The sequence below is a fragment of the Equus przewalskii genome, chromosome 27 (genome assembly GCF_037783145.1).
Source record: "Equus przewalskii isolate Varuska chromosome 27, EquPr2, whole genome shotgun sequence".
Classification (NCBI taxonomy): Eukaryota; Metazoa; Chordata; class Mammalia; order Perissodactyla; family Equidae; genus Equus; species Equus przewalskii.
Window position 1 is genome coordinate 28,978,056 of NC_091857.1, and position 19,869 is coordinate 28,997,924.

Below are 19,869 nucleotides of genomic sequence, written 5' to 3' on the forward strand. Positions count from 1 at the left end.
GAATCTCAAGGTTGGGAGAAGGGGAGTGGAGAGAACTCACACCCAATAGGCTCCATCAGCTTCATCGTACAGAAAGAAAAGGGGAAGGTCATGATCTCTAACCCCTTCTAGATACTAAGAGTGCTAAGATTATAATGACTGATCCGATTTCCCTTTGCATATTTTACTGCTAAGAACAAGAGACAACACAACCCCAGCTCCGAGCAGAGCGACAAGGCAGCAACGCGGAGGAAAGCACTGGGTGAGTTCATGCGCCGAGGTGGACTTCAGACCGTTTACCTTCTCTGAGTCTCAGTGTCTGCACCTACAAAACGGGAGTCATGAGCCCTGTGTCAGAGGCTTCCGTGAGCATGGGGTGAGATGACGTATGTGGAGCTCCAAGCATGGTGCTCGGCACATAGTAAATGATGGTTAAACGCCATCTGAGAACAGAAAAGTCGTCCCTGGGGTAGCAGCCACAACAGTCAAAACAGCTCTCTGTCCCCCTCAAGGAAAACTTTTTGAAAACTTCACATTTCTCTTCAAAATGGTTATACGCTCTTATATTTGGTTTGGAAAATGTTATCAAACACACATCCAATATTTTCAAAATTTCTGTGATTCTCAGGAAGCCTCCAAAATCACCAGCCCGCAGCTCCTGCTAACAGCAGACGGTGGTTAATGGAGAGGGATGTGAAGGCTGTCACGTCACGAAAAGGACCAAATTAGTCCATTGCCTCAAGTCTGCAGAGTCGGCTCGTGGATTCTCATTTCCCTCCTTCGAATCATTTCTCGCTTCCTTTCACTGCCGAGAGCTATGAGGTTGAACGTGCCCTTGAGGGGTACGGTGGCCATCTCCCTGCCTCAGAGGTAGACAGAGGATATCTAGAAACCACGGTGCCAATTGGTGAGGAGAAAAAAGTTACAGAGATAATTGGTCAAGCTGGCAGAGGTCAACAGGGGCTGATGAATGAAATGAGGCCAGTTCTATTTGAAATCACACTGGGGCCAAGAAAACCGACCGCAGCACCTCCCTTCCTCAGAGCCCCTCCCTCCGCGCTCTCTGCCTTCTAGTTTACTGTCACAACTAGACAAGCGTAAACACTCGGAGACTACGATGAGAGAGCTTGGCCTTGACTGCGCTGGCACCATCGTGATCAGCTGCCTAGATCACAGAACTCTACGAACAGGACTCAGCCCTCATTAAACAAGATTAACGATCAGTACCCAGAACACGTCTGTTAGATCAAAGAATACATTACCTTTCCTCAGTTCAAAAGTGATCGCGAATGAACTTTCTCTGCTCGTTCACAGGCACACAACTGCCAGTTATTTATCTTATTCAGGAAGAACAAAAAAGTTGTATCCAACATTGATTCCTTTTTTAAATCTTAAGTCATTTGCTTGCAGATATTTTGCTTTTTCTCCAGGAGAGATGAATGCGGCCTTAGAATGTGGCTTTAATTGCTCGTCTTAAGATACGGCATTTAATTTTAGATTAAACGAAAAGATGCTAGGACTTGGTCTTTTGGGTGTTGAAAAGAGAAAGAATTTTCTCTCTTTTAACCTTTAAGTCAAACACTATGGAGGGAGATTCAGAGTCTACAGTAATGTGCTGGGAAACCAGCTCTCTGGGGGGAACCGTCCTAATTTTTCAGCACTTGCTGATTGCTCTGGCGTAAATACTCCTGACCATGGCCAATGTGAAGCTACCAATGGCTTAACAACCAGCTCACAAAATTCCTGAAAACTTAACAATCGGCTCTCAGCTCCTGCCCACCCTGGAGACAGACAAAGAGGTAACTGGTTTAAGATTTCTTCCCTGCCTTGTCCCTTATTTGACCAGCAAACTCAGTCTTTAAGCCACCAAACAGTGTGAATTTCATACCATATGACAATTAAACAGGTTTTAGAATAGGTGTTTAATCCCAGGTAGTCATTAAAAGTCAGGTTTAAAAGTGCATTTAATGATGCAGAAATATGCGTATTAAATATTTTGAGTGAAAACAATATTTCCAGTGCAATTCCAAATTTGCACATAAAATGACTACAAGGATATACCCCCAAAAGTAATTATCTCCTAGTTGCAAGATTATGTGTGAATTTTATTTTCTTTGTGATAATTCATTTTTCAAATTTTCTACAATGTTCATATATTATATCTGTAATTGGAGAAAGAAACGAATCCAATAGTGTTAACATTTATAAAAGAAAAAAAATAGTGTTTCACTATGAAGTTGAATTGACTAACAAGACAAGAAATACTAAGCGTTGAAGAGGGTGTGGAGAAAAGGGAGCCCTCATCCACTGCTGTGGGAATGCAAACTGGTGCAGCCACTATGGAAAGCAGTATGGAGAGTTCTCAAAAAATTAGTGTAAATACTATATGACCCAGCTATCCCACTACTGGGTATTTATCCAAAGAACTTGAAATCAACAATTCAAAGAGACTTATGTACCCCTATGTTCATTGCAGCATTATTCACAATAGCCAAGATGTGCAAGTAACCCAAGTGCCCACTGACTGATGAATAGATAAAGAAGATATGGTATACATATACATATATCTATATAAACAATGGAATACTACTCAGCCATAAAAAAGACAAAATCTTCCCATTTGCAACAATATGGATAGTCCTTGCGGGTATTATGTTAAGCAAAATAAGCCAGACAGAGCAAGACAAACACGGTATGATTTCACTCATATGTGGAAGATGGATAAAGAGCTGGCCTGGTGGCGTAGTGGTTAAGTTTGTGCGCTCTGCTTCAGCAGCCCAGGGTTCACAGGTTCAGATCCTGGGCGTGGACCTACACACTGCTTATCAAGCCATGCTGTGGCAGGCATCCCACATATAAAATAGAGGAAGATGGGCACAGATGTTAGCTCAGGGCCAATCTTCCTCAGAAAAAGCGGAGGACTGGCAACGGTTGTTAGCTCAGGGCTAACCTTCCTCACCAAAAAAAAAAAAAAGGAAAGGAAGAAAAAGAACAGATTAGTGGTTACCAGAAGGCAAGGGGGTGGGGGGAGGGAGAAAGGGGTGAAAGGGCACATATGTATGACGACAAATAAAAACTAGATTATTGGTGGTGAGCACGATGCAGTCTATACAGAAACTGATATATAATAACATACACTTGAAATTACACAATGTTATAAACCAATATGACCTCAATAAAATAAGTTTTTTAAAAAAAATATGGTGTTTCAGATTTTTGCTTTTACATCCATAGAATCTTATGGGTACACTGGCTAGAAGATGGAATCACATGAACTCTGTTTAAACGTGGCTAAATCTTCATCATTTATTTTTGTGATGCTTTACTGTTTCCAAAGTACTGTCACAAGCATTATCTAATTTGATTATCTGTGGTGCAAGGAAAGCAGGTTATTATACGCTCCTTTTACAGATGAGGAAACAGAGGCTCGAAATGATTAAACGATTTGCCCAAGGTCACACGGCTAATAAAGCAGTGAAACCGGGACTCGGACCCAGGATTTCTGCCACCTGAGATCTTCCCTCAGAAACATGTTGGGGGAAGCTTCGCTCACAGCTCCTCGTTCAAGTGCCCACTGAACACCCAGACCCAATGCTGCAAGGAGGCACACTCCTGGTTTTGCCCATTTTAGACGCCGTGAGCTTGACTAGAATCACCCAGATGGGGTGCACTCCGTCCAGGCATCGATGCTACACAGAACGATGCCTGCAGTGGGCTCTCCAGCTTGGAAATTTATGAACGTGACAGGAGACTTTGCTGAGAACGACAGAACCCACACTCTGGGATGAAAACCTTATACAACATCCTACACATACGTGTTTACAATAATCTGTAACAGCCAAGGGATAGGTTCTGCTATCAGTTTCCACAGCTTCTCCCTAAAGAAGGGGGAGGGTATCTTTTACAGGGATGGCCGAAGGAACAATTTCTGGGTGGATCCTGTCTGAAGCCTCTTTGTTTGGTCCTGTGGGATCTGGGCTAGAATGTCCAATGTTTCTGCTTCAGGACCCTCATTCCTGCTCACAGGCAATGCTTTACCAGAGCTTGGTAACCAGCAACAACCACACCTTGTGTTTTCAGTTATAAGGAATAGAAACAAGAACTCACGGCCTCAGAACTTGTAGGTTTTAGTATGGGCATATACGGGGCAAGTTACAAAAATAGCATTCTGATGAGACCTCAAGCAAAGCCAGAAAAGCCAGGCCACCAGGCTTCAGGGAGACAGGCCCTCTCCTTATGCCAGCATCACAGTGCAGCACAGAGAGGATGAAGCAGTCCCACCCGGATCCCTTGGGGTGGGCAGTTTGGGAGCCCCAGGGCTCTCTCTCCCACAGCAGTGGCAAGGCCACTCCTTCAGTGACATCTCAGGCAGAGGCCAAAGATGAGAACGTTGCCTTATGAAACACGACTGTGTCCTGAGATTGCTTCCAGACGCTTCAGTGAAGAACAATGATACAAATGCGTGTGAGCTTTCCATCCACACCCCAGGGGTGGATAGGTAACTTCATCTGAAGGAGCCTAACTGGAAACACGACTCCTGGGATGGCGACTTGGCACTGAAAAGGCTCTCAGAGGCCCGCACTACACTAGAGGCGGCCAGCAGGCACTTGAGCTATGCTCACCTCCTGCCCCACTCTTCATGGTGACGTGAGTAGTCTTCGAAACCTGTGGATTGGCTAGACATCCTGCCCCAGTACGAACAGGACAGAAGGAATCAAGGAGCCAAACTCCCTCTTTAGAATGGTCCTAAAAATGATCTTTGGGGTACTCCGTTACCTGCACAACCAGAAAGTGAGCTGAATCTTGCTGTGAAAATGCTCTCCCGTCTGTTCTGAACGGACTTTCATGAGAGGAGCCACTAAGCACCTGAGAGGACAGACACCTGGGACTTCAGCGCGCTGACTGAGCAGGACTGTCTCGTTGCCGCAGGTGTTGACGCGTGCTTTCACTCTCGCATGTTCTACCTGGAAGCGAGTCTGAGAGAGGAGACCTAGAGGGCTCACTAATTTCTCACTAGAGGCTGTTGCCACTCGGTCAGAAAGAACTCAATAATCGTAAATGATCCAGTCAATTTAACTTAGGACCTTTTCTTATAATACCTTTAAGTATTCTCAGAAATAATTAGGAAACTTCTGAGCAGAAACTGAGTTGAGTTACTCATACATAGTGAGGACTAATACTAAGTGGCCTCATCTATACCCAAAAATAGAAAGGGGCCTGGGGAAATTTGGGGTTACCTTCATATTCCTGAGCAGCCTACCACAGAAGCATGCCCAGCAAATGCGTGGAAGTCATGACCCCAAGATTTCTGAGCTCGGTTAAATACAATTCAGTTTCGTAAAAATCAATCTTAAAGCACTTTGTTTTAATGTTTATTCTCTTCCTGATTTTAAACAATAACACGGGCTGACTGTAAGTCTTACATTATAGAAAACTGGAAAAATGAAAATTCCCCCAGAATCCCACCCTCAGAGATGACTACTACTCTCTGTTGTAAACATCTCTCCAGATCTTTTTGGCATGTAGTAGTAAATAAAGAGGATCACGTGGGACTCTACTACTAGAACACACGCTATCCTGCTCTTGTGCAAGTTTTCAAATAGTTCTGACAAATAATTCAGCTGACCAGTTCTCCAGAGAACTTTATGCATTAGTTTTCAGAGATGATTCAACCAGACAGTGGGTAGAAAAACCTCTTAAGATTTTCTTACCATTCAATATTAAGTATTTCCCAAGGTATCAAAGGTGAAATAAAGTTTAAAAACTAAGAAACGAAGAATAGTGAACTGCATACAGAGGAGAAAACAGTTCAGAAAATCATCACAGTTTTTTATCAAAATAAAATCTCCTAAATTCCAATTTCAGCAAGTATCATAAAATGGCTTTAAAATTTGAATTTGAGAAACAATCATCTCCTTAGCATGAATTATATCCTCTAAGGTAACTCTATAATCTTTCTCATTTGATCAATATGAGAGAACACAATGTACATGGCCGTTTAGAATTCCTTCAATTCTAAGTGAAGTGAAGTGATAACAAGAATTGTTACATATGAAAGAATTGTCCATCGGTGGGAGCATCCAGAACAGGAGACTTGGAGCAGATTTTAGCTTTTGCAACTGTTAAACGACAATTTTGATTCAACCTCCCACAGCTGCGCTTGTAATGCTGTCAAAACATCTTCCATCTATTGAATTGAAAAAATATAAAAAAATACACATATGATTAAAATCATGATTAAATATGACTAAAATATACAGAATTAATAAAATTTCTGAATGTTATGCATTACACATAGATGTTCAGTGTTTATTTAATGAAATTATTAAGAGGTACAAACTAAGTTTTATTTAAATAAGACATAATTTTATTGATGCTACTTCTCAACCTGTAATCTAGGGCTCTTTGTACATTCATCACTGTCTTGACCATCTGGCCATCAGATGATGTTAACATTCAAAATAAGGCTGTTTATCCCACGAGAACTGAACCAAATGAGATACTGATCTGATTCAAAAATATATTTCTAGTTTAATAGTTTAGAATATATACTGTTTTGATTTTGGTATGAAACGTCTTACTGTTTTTTTTGATAAAGCTTTAGCTTAAGTTGTAGTTTGGTTCCCAAACATTCAACTTTACTAACGAGTGAAATAAAATAATCACTCTATGACTGTGACAGTGCCAAGACCAAGACAGACGCCGCTCTGAGGACTGCTTGTGAGGGATCACCTGTTCACCAACGGCAAGCTGTTCACACACAGACATAGACAGTGCAGAACAAAATTACCTGCTTTAGAGATTTTTCTATTTCAACTCTGCTTTCAAGATTAAAAAGCTCTTTATCTTCTGATACAATTTGCTTTTCAGAGGACCCTAAAATATAACTGTAGTACAGCACAATTAAAATATGAAAAGGGAACAAATATTAAATTTATGTTAGTTAATAACATTAAAGCTCTAAATATATTACACTATATATTAGTACCAAGTAAACACAAAACAACTCTTTTTGTTAAGAGCACCCTACGTAGGAAGCTGTGTCACAGAAAGTTATGCTTTTATCCACAACAGCTTTGTCCACACAGTCCTACCTATTTCCCAATATTGTAAGAATTTCATTAGGGGAAGACACTCGCTCTTTAGTAAGCTGTGTGGCAAAAAATTAACCCTCATAGTTCAAAATTCTATTTTAAAGTTTAAAAAAACCCTGAAGAAACCACCGCTTTCCTGCTTTATATGCTTTTTGGGAGCACGTGCACTTTCAAAGTTGACTTTTTTGTGGAGTCAACTCTTGATTACCCATATTTGGGCAACTTCAACAGTTATCCTCCAAGTTATGTGTTGCTCGACTCTCTGAGGTTATGAGATGTGGTTTAGAAAATATTGAATAGTGGAAAAACTGGCCCAGCAACTGGAGGAAAACAAGCCCAGCACTGGTAAACAAATAAAATTAAACAGTAAGGAGGAAGGTGCCAGCATTTCTCAAAAGAATACTTGATTCACTTGCATTTCTTTAGAAGTCTTTTATCACATGTAGCAACTTCAGTATGTCACTTCTGTCAAATAAGACCAGTTTTTTCTCGGAAACCCTACTGATTATAATATTTCTGAAAAACAGCAGAGAAGGCAAAATTGCGGAAAGTAATTAACGTCCTGTTTAGAAAAGAAAAATGAGATGAGGTGGAAAAATTAAATGGCATTGAGTAATTTATAAAACTATACATAAACATTACAGGGGGATCCACTTCTAAAACCAACCACTTCTAAAATTCTCCCCCAAGAGTTAACTTTTACCCTAAATTCAACTGTTCAGGGAACAACAGCTTCACTATTATGATCTCTTGTGACTAAACCTGCCACACGTTTTCTTTACAGCTATGTACCACTTTGGAAAGTTCTGGACCACCCCTACAGGACTGAGATTTCATGTCCTTTATTACTATCCCTCACTTAATTTTCACAAATCTTGGTAAAATTCTCATGGTGACTAAGGGAGCTTCTGTTTGGGCCTGGGTCTGTCGAAACAGATCTTATCTCTCCAGGCAGACCCACACGCTTTACAATAGGGAGCAGTACTTGTTATAGTATTCCTTCATGGAGGGGCTGTAAAAAGTTTACAGAGTTTTAAAATTTTGATCTAAACCTGTTTAGTTTCAAAGAAGGTGGCAAACAGCAGTTATTTATCAAAGAATAGAGGAGAAATGATAATTATAATAAAAATACTACTGTTATAAATTTCTTAAAGAGAAAATCTAAGAAACTCAACAGAAGTGACAAAATATCTCAAGTTATGAAAGCGTAGGCACTTTCTTTTCTCGTTAAATTGTTCTTTCCTGATATATAAAGTTCCTCAGACATCTTTAAATTCTTAAGAGTTACACTTTTCCAGGACAAGTGAAAATACATTGAGGTCAACTGATTTCTTTAATTTTGTGTTTCCTATAAAAAAAAGGCTAATGAATTGGAAGGCCATTAAGAAATCTGAAATTCTTTAACTGACGTGTGTCACCAGCCCCTAATTCACCTTGTTTCCTAACACTTACTTTTTAGAAAGCTTGAAGAGTGAAGGCTCTTCCTTGCATCTCTCAAAAAAGCAGACAATTATTTACTAGACTCAAGGAAATAGACTCTGTATTTCTCTTTTTCCAGAACACCAAAGGGACTTGTTTCCTAACCAGTTTTGAAATTCCTATTTCTTCATGATATTCTAGGAGGCTAAAAACGGGGCGGGGGGGGGGGTGGAATAAAATGGACAGTATATGTTGATCCACACAATTGCTTTAAAAAAATCCTATTAAACTCAATTTGAATTTTAAGGACTGAACATATTTTTACTCTGAAAAATGTTCTCAGTGTTTTCTCCTTACAATTTAGAATTTTTGACTTTTCCAATACCAAATATATCAAGCCAAGCCAAAAAAAATCACTGGCTTTACTACCTGAAATTGTCTCTTGGAAATGTATTTTAACCAAATAGTGTTGATTTAGTTCTGACGTTTTCATACCAATTTCCCTGCAAACAAATTTCTGAGAAATCAGTTAAGAGGTAATCATTCATATTTCAAACTTACCTTTCAATGGCTTCAACACGGAGGCAAAACAAGTCCCTCTTGTAATCCAGATTTGTGGGTGTGCATCTGTATATGTAGCCCAGGTTGAGGGAGCATCCTGTGCAGTACAGCGTCTCCAGGATGCTGCAATGAAGAAATGCCATGGCCTCAGAAAAGAAAGTAGCAACAGGTTATAACACAAATCCCACTGTTAAAATCCATAAACACTGAATACCTAAATGGCTAAACTATGTTATTCCTACTCTACTAAGTCACATGTATGAAGGAAAAAAATGATAGTAAAATGTTTATATTAGAAATGTAGACAGTCACCTCTAGGCCACACTGCCTTAAGCACCTAGTGACAAGGGACATGTACAAAAGCGACAAGAAAAGAGGATACTGATGTGGTGTTTTCCTAGAATGTAAATGCCTCTATCTAGTATTAAGAAAATTATCTAAAATTTGGAAATAAGACAAAAAGATTCTACATGCCCTTTTAATGTCATATTGTCCAACGAGCCCACCAAGGGATCATTAACACTCTGGGGCAGGGGCAGCAAATTTTTTCTGTAACGATCCAGAGAACAAATATTTTAGGTTTGCAGGCCATTTGGTGTCTGTTTCAACAACTCGCCTCACCAATGGAACACAGAAGCAGCCACAGACAATACATAACCAAAGAGGCACTGTCTGTGTTCCAATTAAAATGTATGACAAAAACAGGAGCCCGGCCCATGGGCATAGCTTGCCCTAGTGGAGGTTAGCCCTGTTTGCTTACCACTCACTGTGGATTAGAGCCCAGATGCTCTAAAGTCACATGATGATTTATAGAAAAAAGATTGCTAAGTGACAGACAATTTTAGTCTGGTAGAGATGCAAATGTTTTCTGCTGGTAGAAAAGATAACCCCAAAGGTCGAGGTTTTATTGTCCTATAGGACATTAACTAGATTTGCCCTATAGATTTGCCCTTCTCTAAACCAGCTTTGCCGTGTTCTGGTTCCCCTGTTAATGAGCTAAATAAATCTTTGACATGTGCTCAGTACGTATTTGTTAGCTGCCTTTTTAAAAAATTATACTTTACCACTAAACTCTTCTATCAACTATAGATGTGTTCTACATAAGCAATTCACAAATATTTTACTTAATGATCTAGTTTCTCCACATAATTGCTCCTTCATTCCAGTTACTTCTCAACTCGGGCTCTGGGTATTTGAATATACTCTCCCCCCGGCCGACTCCTGACTCCTTCAAATCTTAGAATCCACTGTCTCCCAGATGCCTTGTCAAACTGACCCATCCAAATTTACCAATCTATAAATATCCATACTAAAAGTAAGGTCCTGGGGCCGGCCCGGTGGTGCAGCAGTTAAGTGCACACGTTCTATTTCGTGGGCCTGGGGTTTGCCGGATCCCGGGTGCGGACATGGCACCGCTCATCAAGCCATGCTGTGGCAGGAGTCCCACATACAAAGTCGAGGAAGATGGGCACGGATGCTCGCTCAGGGTCAGTCTTCCTCAGCAAAAAGAAGAGGATTGGCAGCAGATGTTAGCTCAGGGCTAATCTTCCTCAAAAATTAATTAATTAATTTTTTTTAAAAAAGTTAAAAAAATAAACAAATAAAAGTAAGGTCCCAACACAGAGCAAGGTAATGATAACTGGGGATTTAAACCTAGTAATAATCACAAATTGTGTAATATACACAACAAAAGATAGCTATTATTTCAAAGGAATTGTAATTCCTATTGGTATGTGAGCCACTTGTAATAACTAAATAGTTATTCCTGTTATCAAGCAAAATAGAGCCAACCATGACTCAAACAACACACTATAGATTGCACTATTGTTTAGCTATAGATAGTGAGACATTTTTAACCACTGCAGCAACATACAGAACAAAGAACAAAACGGATCATCGCCTGATAAATTATAAGTTCTCACTGGTGCTATAATTAGCTGGACAACATGCCACGGATCAGATATTAAGCTTCTATGGGATTTTATGTAAGAAATATAAAAGCATCTAAGTACACCCCAAGAGTGAACCCTATCTACACCACCAACTGTGAACAGGAAAGTCTCCATATTACGTATCGAACTTCATAATCATTTCGAGGCTGTCACACACAATTACCAACTTCTAACACAGGTGTCATCAGCCAAGAAATGATACTTAGATAAACCTAAAATGCAAAACACACCGATCATGGATAAGACTGTTTTATCCTGAATTATCAAAATCAAATTCCACACCAGCAAAGAGCACACACAAACCCACTCACACTTCTAAAGCGATCTCGAGGAGCAACGCAGAGCAGCGACTACTGCTGCAGCGCCTTACTACTTGCACAGCCGGCAGGGATGCGGCCCGAATTCACGCTTATCACGGAACTATACTGAGAAAGCAGTGCCAGAAATCAGAAAGTGATCTTAGACACAGAAGGAGCTAGCTGGAAGAACCTCAAACTGACAGGATGAAAATGAACGGAGGAAACAGCACTGATGCCTTTATAGCATTTTTCTAACGCCCACAAGTGCTCTTGGTGCTCAGCTGCAGCCTTGCTCAGGCAGCTATTCAGTAGGACAGGCTTATCAAAAAACTCACAAGCATCCTAAAGCTTAAGGTAGTTCCAAAAGTGGGGAACTGTGACCTAGTGAAATTCAAGACAATGCAGGGTGGCATAAATGATGGGGTCAAGTGATACAGATCAACAAGACTACATACCACGGGCTCAGAATGAGAGATCAATTCCCTTTTCAATTCTCTGTCAATCCTGATTATAAAAAGAAGAAAGCCTCAGTTTGCTGCTAGACAGTCTTTAACAAGAATCTCACAGCTGCTGATCTTTTAACAGTGAGAGAACAGACCTGAGGCTCAGAACCAGCCAGGCAAGGGTACCTCAGCTAGAATTTAATAACATTTGTTTTCATTATAACCATCCTTTGTTACCTGCTAGCAAAAGCAAGTGATATATTTATGGCAGTAACATAAAAATTCCTTTTTAATTAAATTTAAATAAAAAGTCCTAGTCAATTTAACGAAAAATATGAAATACATGATAGCACAGCTGGTACACTGATTTGGCAAAAATGGTGAAGGTGACATCGAAATGATTAGAGTTGGGAAGTAGAGAAGAAAGAACACGTTGTAAGAAGCAAGGAGAGACACAAGCATCATCCTAGCTCTTCCTACTAAATAGTCTGTGGCCTTAGAAAAATTCTAACCTCCCTATGCCTTCTTTTCTCCATCTACAAAATAAGAAGTGATTTGGGCTGGGTTTTCCAAATTTTAATCACCGGCATGCCAGTAGCACAAGTTCTGTCACATCCACATACTATCTCTTCTGTTATGAATTTAATTCTCCTTAAATAAACTTTTTTTTTAAAGATTTTTTTATTTTTTTTTTCCTTTTTCTTCCCAAAGCACCCCCGTACATGGTTGTATATTCTTCGCTGTGGGTCCTTCTAGTTGTGGTATGTGGGACGCTGCCTCAGCGTGGTTTGATGAGCAGTGCCATGTCTGCGCCCAGGATTCGAACCAACGAAACACTGGGCCGCCTGCAGCGGAGAGCGCGGACTTAACCACTCGGCCACGGGGCCAGCCCCTTAAATAATTTTTTAATGGAAATATACTTTATTTGAATAGGACACTCTAGCATTACTATAAATGAAAAACCAGTATTTTTAAATACACATTGAAAACATACATGATTATTCATTTCTGTTTAATTGCTTGTGTACCATCTAAAGTTAGTCCACGTACATCAGTGAGACACGTTTCGGGCAACAACTACACACGGCAGAGCTTCCCATTCAGTTTGCTGAGGGTGCCTCTTGCGCCAGAGGGGCATGAGGAGTGCCTTCCACTCTCGGAGTGGGAGCACATGGCCTGGGATTGCTGCAGGCCTGTGCTGCTGCTTCCGGCCCCAGGCGGCCTTGTCTCTACCTTGATAGGCCATATGGATGTGTGTCCGTGTGATATCGGCACTTTCTGTGGGTGCCACGACATGAAAAAGGTGGGTAGCACTGGTCTGAGGCACCCTTTGGCTCTGAGATTTTATGATAGGTATTTTCCTTTTTTATTTTTAGTTTTGATTTTCTTCAGCACCAAGCCTAAAAGACCCCAAAGGGGAGGGTGAGAATGTGCCTTTAGAAATTTAGAAACTGTTCCATCTTGATACCTAAAGGAGACCACCTTACTCAAGAATTGATATATTAGAATGACTGATTCTTTTACTGGTTACCGTGAACAAAAGTTCTCTCCCAAGTAATCTTACTGGTAATAATCTTTTTAAAGATTTTTATTTGAAAAATAAGCATCTTCTCTAATATACATACATGCTCACAAAGACACAGCCTTACTCACCAACCATTTTCGTTTTTACGTTTGGATAGTATCTGTTCCTTATCCACAGAAACATTAGAGGAAACACCTAGAGAGAAGAAAGTAACAATAATTTATTAACGTGGCTTGTTATAATACACATGCAGACATTTAGAGAACTTCTAAGTCAACTTTTACTTTAGAACTCAGACGGCCAGAAAAAATAAGAGCTCAGTCACATACACACAACGGCGGTTCAAAACTAAATGTATAGGGGTCTTCAGGAAAAAGATGGCAGAATAAGAGCCATTTCCTTCCCTTTCCAGAAAACCACTGACACTCAAAAAATTAATAAAATTAGAGGAGAAAATTCAGTCAACAGTAAAACTTGTAACAATTAGAACCTCAAATCAGACTGCCAGGAATGCCTGCCGGGTACAGTAGAAGTAGGATTAAAACCAAGGAAGATGCTGAAAGCCAATGCATACATCTCCAGATCTCAAACACAGGGCTCATTTTTGTAAAAGTAATTGATATGGTCCTTAGGAATCCGGCCAAAAATCTTTTACTTCGACCATGACTTCGGGATCACGCAGCTGGACTCCAGAAGCAGCAGGAATTGTTCCTGGGGGATCCAGGTCCAAGCACACCAAAAGAGGATGGAGGGAAAGGAAGAAGGGACAGCAGACCTAAAATGGCCAAAACAGACTGGATTTCCCCTCCTCTGCAGTCCACCTTAACTCAGTCAATCCGGCCTCCTTCCACCCAGGTGCTCAGAGCCCCCTCCATTCTTTGCCCCCTCATCCTGCTCCCCCACATCCACTTCACTGATAAGTGCTGTCAATCCTGTCTCACAACTCTCAGCCCAGCCCCACAACCACCGCCACCAATCATGCCTGGACCACTGCACGGGCTCCAGAACGACCTCCCCACTTCCATGCTTACTCTTAACTTCCATGCTTTCTCCAAAGAAAAGTCTGGGTCAAATCACTCCCCTGTTTAAACGCCTCACTCACTAGAATAGATTGCGATCCACAGGACAGTCTCCAAGGCCCTGAATTTTCTGGCTCCCTCCTTCCTCCCTAAGTCTCATCTTTATCCTACTCTTCGGCCACACTAGCCTCAAAGCCTCTGTACTAGCTGATCCCTGTGCCTGGAAAACGCAAAGAGCATGACCCCAGAATTGTACATGCAGCCAAGTTGACACTCATGTATAAAGACAACAGAATGACATTTTCAAGCACTCAAACTTGAAGTTTTCTTGGGGATGGGGAGACCATGGATGATGATTACAAATAAACAACCTGGAAATGAAAAAGATATTAATGAGCCTTCTTATATTAAGAGTTCTGGGGGAGCTGGCCTGGTGGCGCAGTAGCTAAGTTCACGTACTCCACTTCAGTAGCCTGGGGTTCCCAGGTTCGGATCCCAGGTGTGGACTTGGCATCACTCATCAAGCCATGCTGTGGCATCCCACATAAAATAGAGGAAGACTGGCACAGATGTTAGCTCAGTGACAATCTTTCTCAAGCAAAAAAGAGGATTGGCAACAGATGTTAGCTCAGGGCCAATCTTCGTCATGGAAGGAAAAGTCCCAGAGTTGAGAAATAAATTCATATAAACGTTATATTATGGCTCAATGACCATGCTATGGCTACAGAACAGAACGTAAATGTTATAAAGCTTGACAAAGTCAAAATAATTAAACAAATTGGGTCAGGAGGGAATGAAAATTAACGCAAGTTCATTTCTTTATCTTTTATGGGGGGTTGGTTAAACTGAATTGTCAAAAGCTGATAGTTTTTAAATTTAAAGACTGCTGGTATAGAAAAACTAAATAACAGAATAGTGTTTTTATATATAAAACAAGAGCTCATGTGGCAAAAGATAGAAAAGAAGCTGTAAAAACAGAAAATACAAGTAAATTGAAAGATTTAACACCAAACATATTATTTCTTTAAAAGCTGTAAACAAGATAAACTCACCTACTAAAAGAGCTTCTCCTACTGTATCAAAAATCTCAACCCAATTACATGCTGTTCCAACGGTGCCAACACTGGAACCAACCCAGAGCTCTATCGATAGGGGCAGATGGGGAGGACGAACAGCATCTCCATTAAAGAAAGTGCTTAAGTGGCACTTGCTTATGTATTCCAAGCACGTAACACATTTTAACTAATTTAATCAGCCTAACGGCCCCATGTATGATCCCCTTTTTACAGAAGAGGAAACTGAGGCACAGAGAGGCTAAGTCGCTTGCCCAAGGAGACACAGCTCATAAGTGATGGGCCAGGATTCAAATCCGAGCGGTAGAGGTCCTCCACCACCACACTATATTGCCTCTCAACAAGGGTACACAAAGCAGCTGCTAAATACGTGAAGTATACTATCTACATACACTAATATGGGAAAATATCCAGAATATACGTGTGGAATAAAAAAATTAAGGATGCTTAACAGTGTAAATATATAATCAAATATCCAGAATATACGTGTGGAATAAAAAAATTAAGGATGCTTAACAGTGTAAATATATAATCTCAAGTGTTTTTTAAAAATTTACATGTTTAAATACGCTCACATGTGCATGGAGTGTATCTGGAAATATAAATAGCAATAAGGCATGTTGAGCTCTGGGGCTATGAGAGTGGCAGGTCAGGGGGCTACGTCCTTTTTACTTATACCCTTCTGCACTGTTTGATTTTAATAAGTACAAAAGGTTAACCCCAATGAATCATTATGGGAAACGTATGTTCTCAGGCTTATGTCTAACAACTGAAGGGACTCAGCAATTATTGTTAATGAACTGATGCACTTTTGGGGAAAACATCAAGCTCAAAAAGTTCCAGGTAACTGGTGGACACTGCTCCTTTCTTCCCCATATCATATGCCAGGAAGGCAAATAGTCCACAACCATCAATAAATTGGTGGTGAATTTCTGCCACCAAAATATTTACAGAATTGAAACGGAGCATAAACTTCATCTTGAAAACCACAAGTCCAAAAAGAATAACCATTTTTACACCAATTCAGGAAAAATACATGTGAACCACCCTGCTAAATAAATACTACGAAAGCAACAATACAAGGGAAGAGTGGGAAAAAATACAGGTAAATAGTAGACTCAAGATGAGAAGCTAGAATTCCAGCCTTCTTGACTCTTTTATTATCTCCTCTTTCCTTTCTAATTTTGATGGGGTTGTTGGTGCTTTTATTGCAAGTTTCTTTCTCTTTAAAATTTTTTGGATAGCATTGTATTCCATCAACTCTAACACTTCAGACTGTAAAGGCCTCCATTGTTACAATTAATAAGACTTGAAAAGTCAATGCTGACATCCTCCTGCAGGAAGCAGGCAGTTGAAAAGCTTACTCTCCTAAATAAACTACTAAAAATAATACGTATTTGCCAATTAACAGCCCGCTAATTTCTAAAAGGAGTAATACAAAGTGGCTGCGTCCCAAATGCTTACAACCTGGTTGGTCATTTTTTTCTGAGTAATGCTCACAAGGATGCTGATCTATCCGCTGCTCTTCTGGTATGGTGACCCCAGAAACGGACCTGTCACTCATCAGCCCAAGGTGCAGGGGTGACCCTCCTCCTCCCCTTTTCCTGGGACAGCTCAGCCTCGCAGATTTTTCTGCTTTTAAGGACCCTGAGCTGGCAGCCCCAAAGAACCACTGCCCGCCCCGCCCACCCCTGCCTCTCCCCGAGGCCCTGGGAAGAAGGCGGCCCAAGCCCCGCGGCCGGAACTGACAGCGCAGCAGGATGCAGTTGGTGTCCTCCTGGCTCGTCACCCAGCTCAGCGAGTCGCCCAGCGGCCGCCGGCAGCCCGAGCACAGAAACACCAGCGGCCTGTCGTCCTCCTCGGCCGGCTCCGCCTTCTCCTCGCGCCGCGAGCTCTCGGCGCCGGCCACCGACGCGTCCCCGCTCACGGAGCTCCACATGCTCGCCCACTTCTGCAGCAGCTGGTGGCGGCTCGAGTCTTCCGAGAGCCGCTTGCTCAACAGCGAAGAGCCATTCCACTTGCCCTTGGCGCCGCACGCACAGCTAGCAGAGGAGCATCCTTCGAAACAGCCAGACGACCAAGCCGCCGCCATTACGTACAAATCGCCCGCGCCGCGGAGCGTCACGGGAAAAACGCTCTTGCGCACGCGCGGGGCGGAGTGGGGGGGTGGTGGATGCCGAGAAGGGGCTGGGGCGTAAGGGGCGGAGCCTGGGGAACGACGGACGGTGAACTACCCGCTAGCGCGCATGCTCGCCGTCGGGCTGAGCCCGGCCGGGTGGTCTCTGCGCCTGCGTCAGGTTTTGTATCCCTAGACGACCGAATGTGTAGAAGATAAGGGGTTGGAGCTAATTGGGGAGGGGAGTTCAGCCCCACGTAGGAGGGGAGGCCTCTTTGAGAAGTTAGGCGCCCCAAACGAAATTACCAGCCCCTCACCGAGACTTTCACATGGTTGCTAAAGCGAATATGTCCCACACACACCACCCAGAGATACAGGAGTTGGGGCACACTCCTTTTTATGGCCTCGTCCCTACTGGAGATGCTACAACCCCTCAAACTTCGGCGTGCCCAAGAATCACCTGGGAGCTGGTTAAAACACAGATTGCTGGACCCCACCTTCACAGATCCGGTTCATCGGGTCGGGTGGGCCCGAGAATTTGCCTTTCTAGCAAGCTCCTAGGTGATGCCAATGCTGTCCGTATTGGCAGCTCCACTTTTGATGGCCACTGCTCTAGTTCGTCTGCCTAATTCTCTCAAGGTGGAGAAAGCTGGGGTTGTTGGGGCGCCACCCTGTCCCCCGTTCGTTTTGTGCATTGTTAGCGCTCGAACAAGACCTTGGAAAAGGTTCTAGATCACTCAGGCTAGCGCTGCAAGGAAAAAGCTGGAGAAGCGCGTGTGGGCAGCATCAATGTTCCTGGAAAGCTCCTGCTGTCTGGATCCGGGAGCCATTCGCCCCTTGCACGGAGTGAGCATCCCTTCTGGTGGCGAGGACAGACTTCCTCTCCTGCCCCAGAAAGCCAGCCTCTGACTTTAAAGCACCAGAGATTAGGGTGGGAAAGGCTGGTGGGGGATGGACCAGCTGTGTCCCAGACAACCTGGCAGCACATCTGGGAAGAAATGTATCCCCAAGGACCTAGGTCTGCTCTTAGGTCCCCACCGGTGTGCGCTGAGTCACTGCCCAGTTTGCTTGGTCAGATAAACAATTTACACAAAATTTACATCCAATTTTAGTGCCTCTGGCCACTAGAAAAAAGCAAAAGCTTTGGAGTCAGGAGCTTTGACCTGACCTACCCCTCCACGAGGTAGTAGGTAAGGAAACTATTTGCCTTCTCTGAGTCTAATTCTTAACGGATTAAATGGGTCAGTACCGTGTGGGGGTTGTTATGAGGATCATGTGATAGAATATGCATGAAAATACTTTAGCTTACTGTGCCCGTGTTAATTACCCTTCAACTAGAAGAAAGTGCTGCAAATATTTTAGGTTTTTCTTTCACGCTTAGAATTGCCTTCCCTCCTTCTGCTGCTTTTGTGGAGGCAAGCCTTGCCTCCCTGGACTGCTGTTTTCGAGCACAATATCTCTGTACAATGTTGATACAACCCACACCTGTTCTTTAAGTAAGTGGGTAGTAAGCTTGGAATTCAAAGGATGATCTCTTTGCCTCAGACTTTGGGTTTCTATTGGCAGCACTTAAATTTTGTGGTGGGATGTCCCAGTAGAGAAGGGATGCAAAGCAGGGCTGCCTGATGACCTTCAGCGGTCCTAAGTGCTTTTGCCTTGGTGGGCCCATTACTCCATAAAAAATAATAACAATAAAAATTCTATTTTACAACTGTATTGCTATAAAGGTGAATATATAAATATTATATAGTAAAACATTTCTTTAACCTAAAAGTTCATTTTTTTCTTCTGATTTTAAAAGAAATGGAAACATTTTCATGGGGCCCTGAAAATTTCATGGGCCCTGGGCGCTGTGCCTAATAGAAAAGTCAATCCCAATGCAAAATGAACTCCTCTATAGTCACAAGTATATTTCTATTATGAATATAAAATATTTAGATGCTCACAAAATCACATTTTGTGTGCAGACAAAATGAGATGCTTGAGTAAAATGACCTTGGACTGAGTGGTTGTGTTTACTTCCTGAACAACCATTCCCACTCTTCCTCTTAGTTATACAACTTGGAGATTTAGATAAGGTTAAATTCAACCCGAATCCCTCTACTACCATCACCACCAATTCAAGGAAGGGGTCCCCAGAGGTTTAACCCAATCAGGATAACCCATCTCTCTTCCACAGGGATTGGTGCAGGGAGGGCTCCTACCCCAGGCTTAAGGAAATCAGCTCACAATGCTCCCCTAGCATTAGGAATTGGCTTGGGATAACAACTCGACCTAAGTTGTTGGATTTCATCCAGTCAGAGTAAATCTCAAGACTCTCATTCTGTGGTTGAGGGAAGAGAAGTCCTCTTTGTTTCCTGGGTATGAACCAGGAAGCACACACCCGGGT

General features: G+C 42.1%; 1 protein-coding gene across 1 annotated transcript; it reads right to left on the reverse strand.

Annotated features, from left to right (window-relative positions):
* Positions 1-5,338: 5,338 nt before the first annotated feature.
* On the reverse strand, positions 5,339-17,953 carry MIS18A (MIS18 kinetochore protein A). The gene is made up of 5 exons (XM_070597222.1): positions 17,114-17,953; positions 13,401-13,467; positions 9,054-9,176; positions 6,770-6,866; positions 5,339-6,166 (listed from the first exon to the last, which is right to left on the reverse strand). Exons 1-5 carry the CDS (start codon positions 17,454-17,456, stop codon positions 6,086-6,088), a joined length of 711 nt encoding a protein of 236 aa, XP_070453323.1. The 5' UTR covers positions 17,457-17,953; the 3' UTR covers positions 5,339-6,085.
* Positions 17,954-19,869: the final 1,916 nt, after the last annotated feature.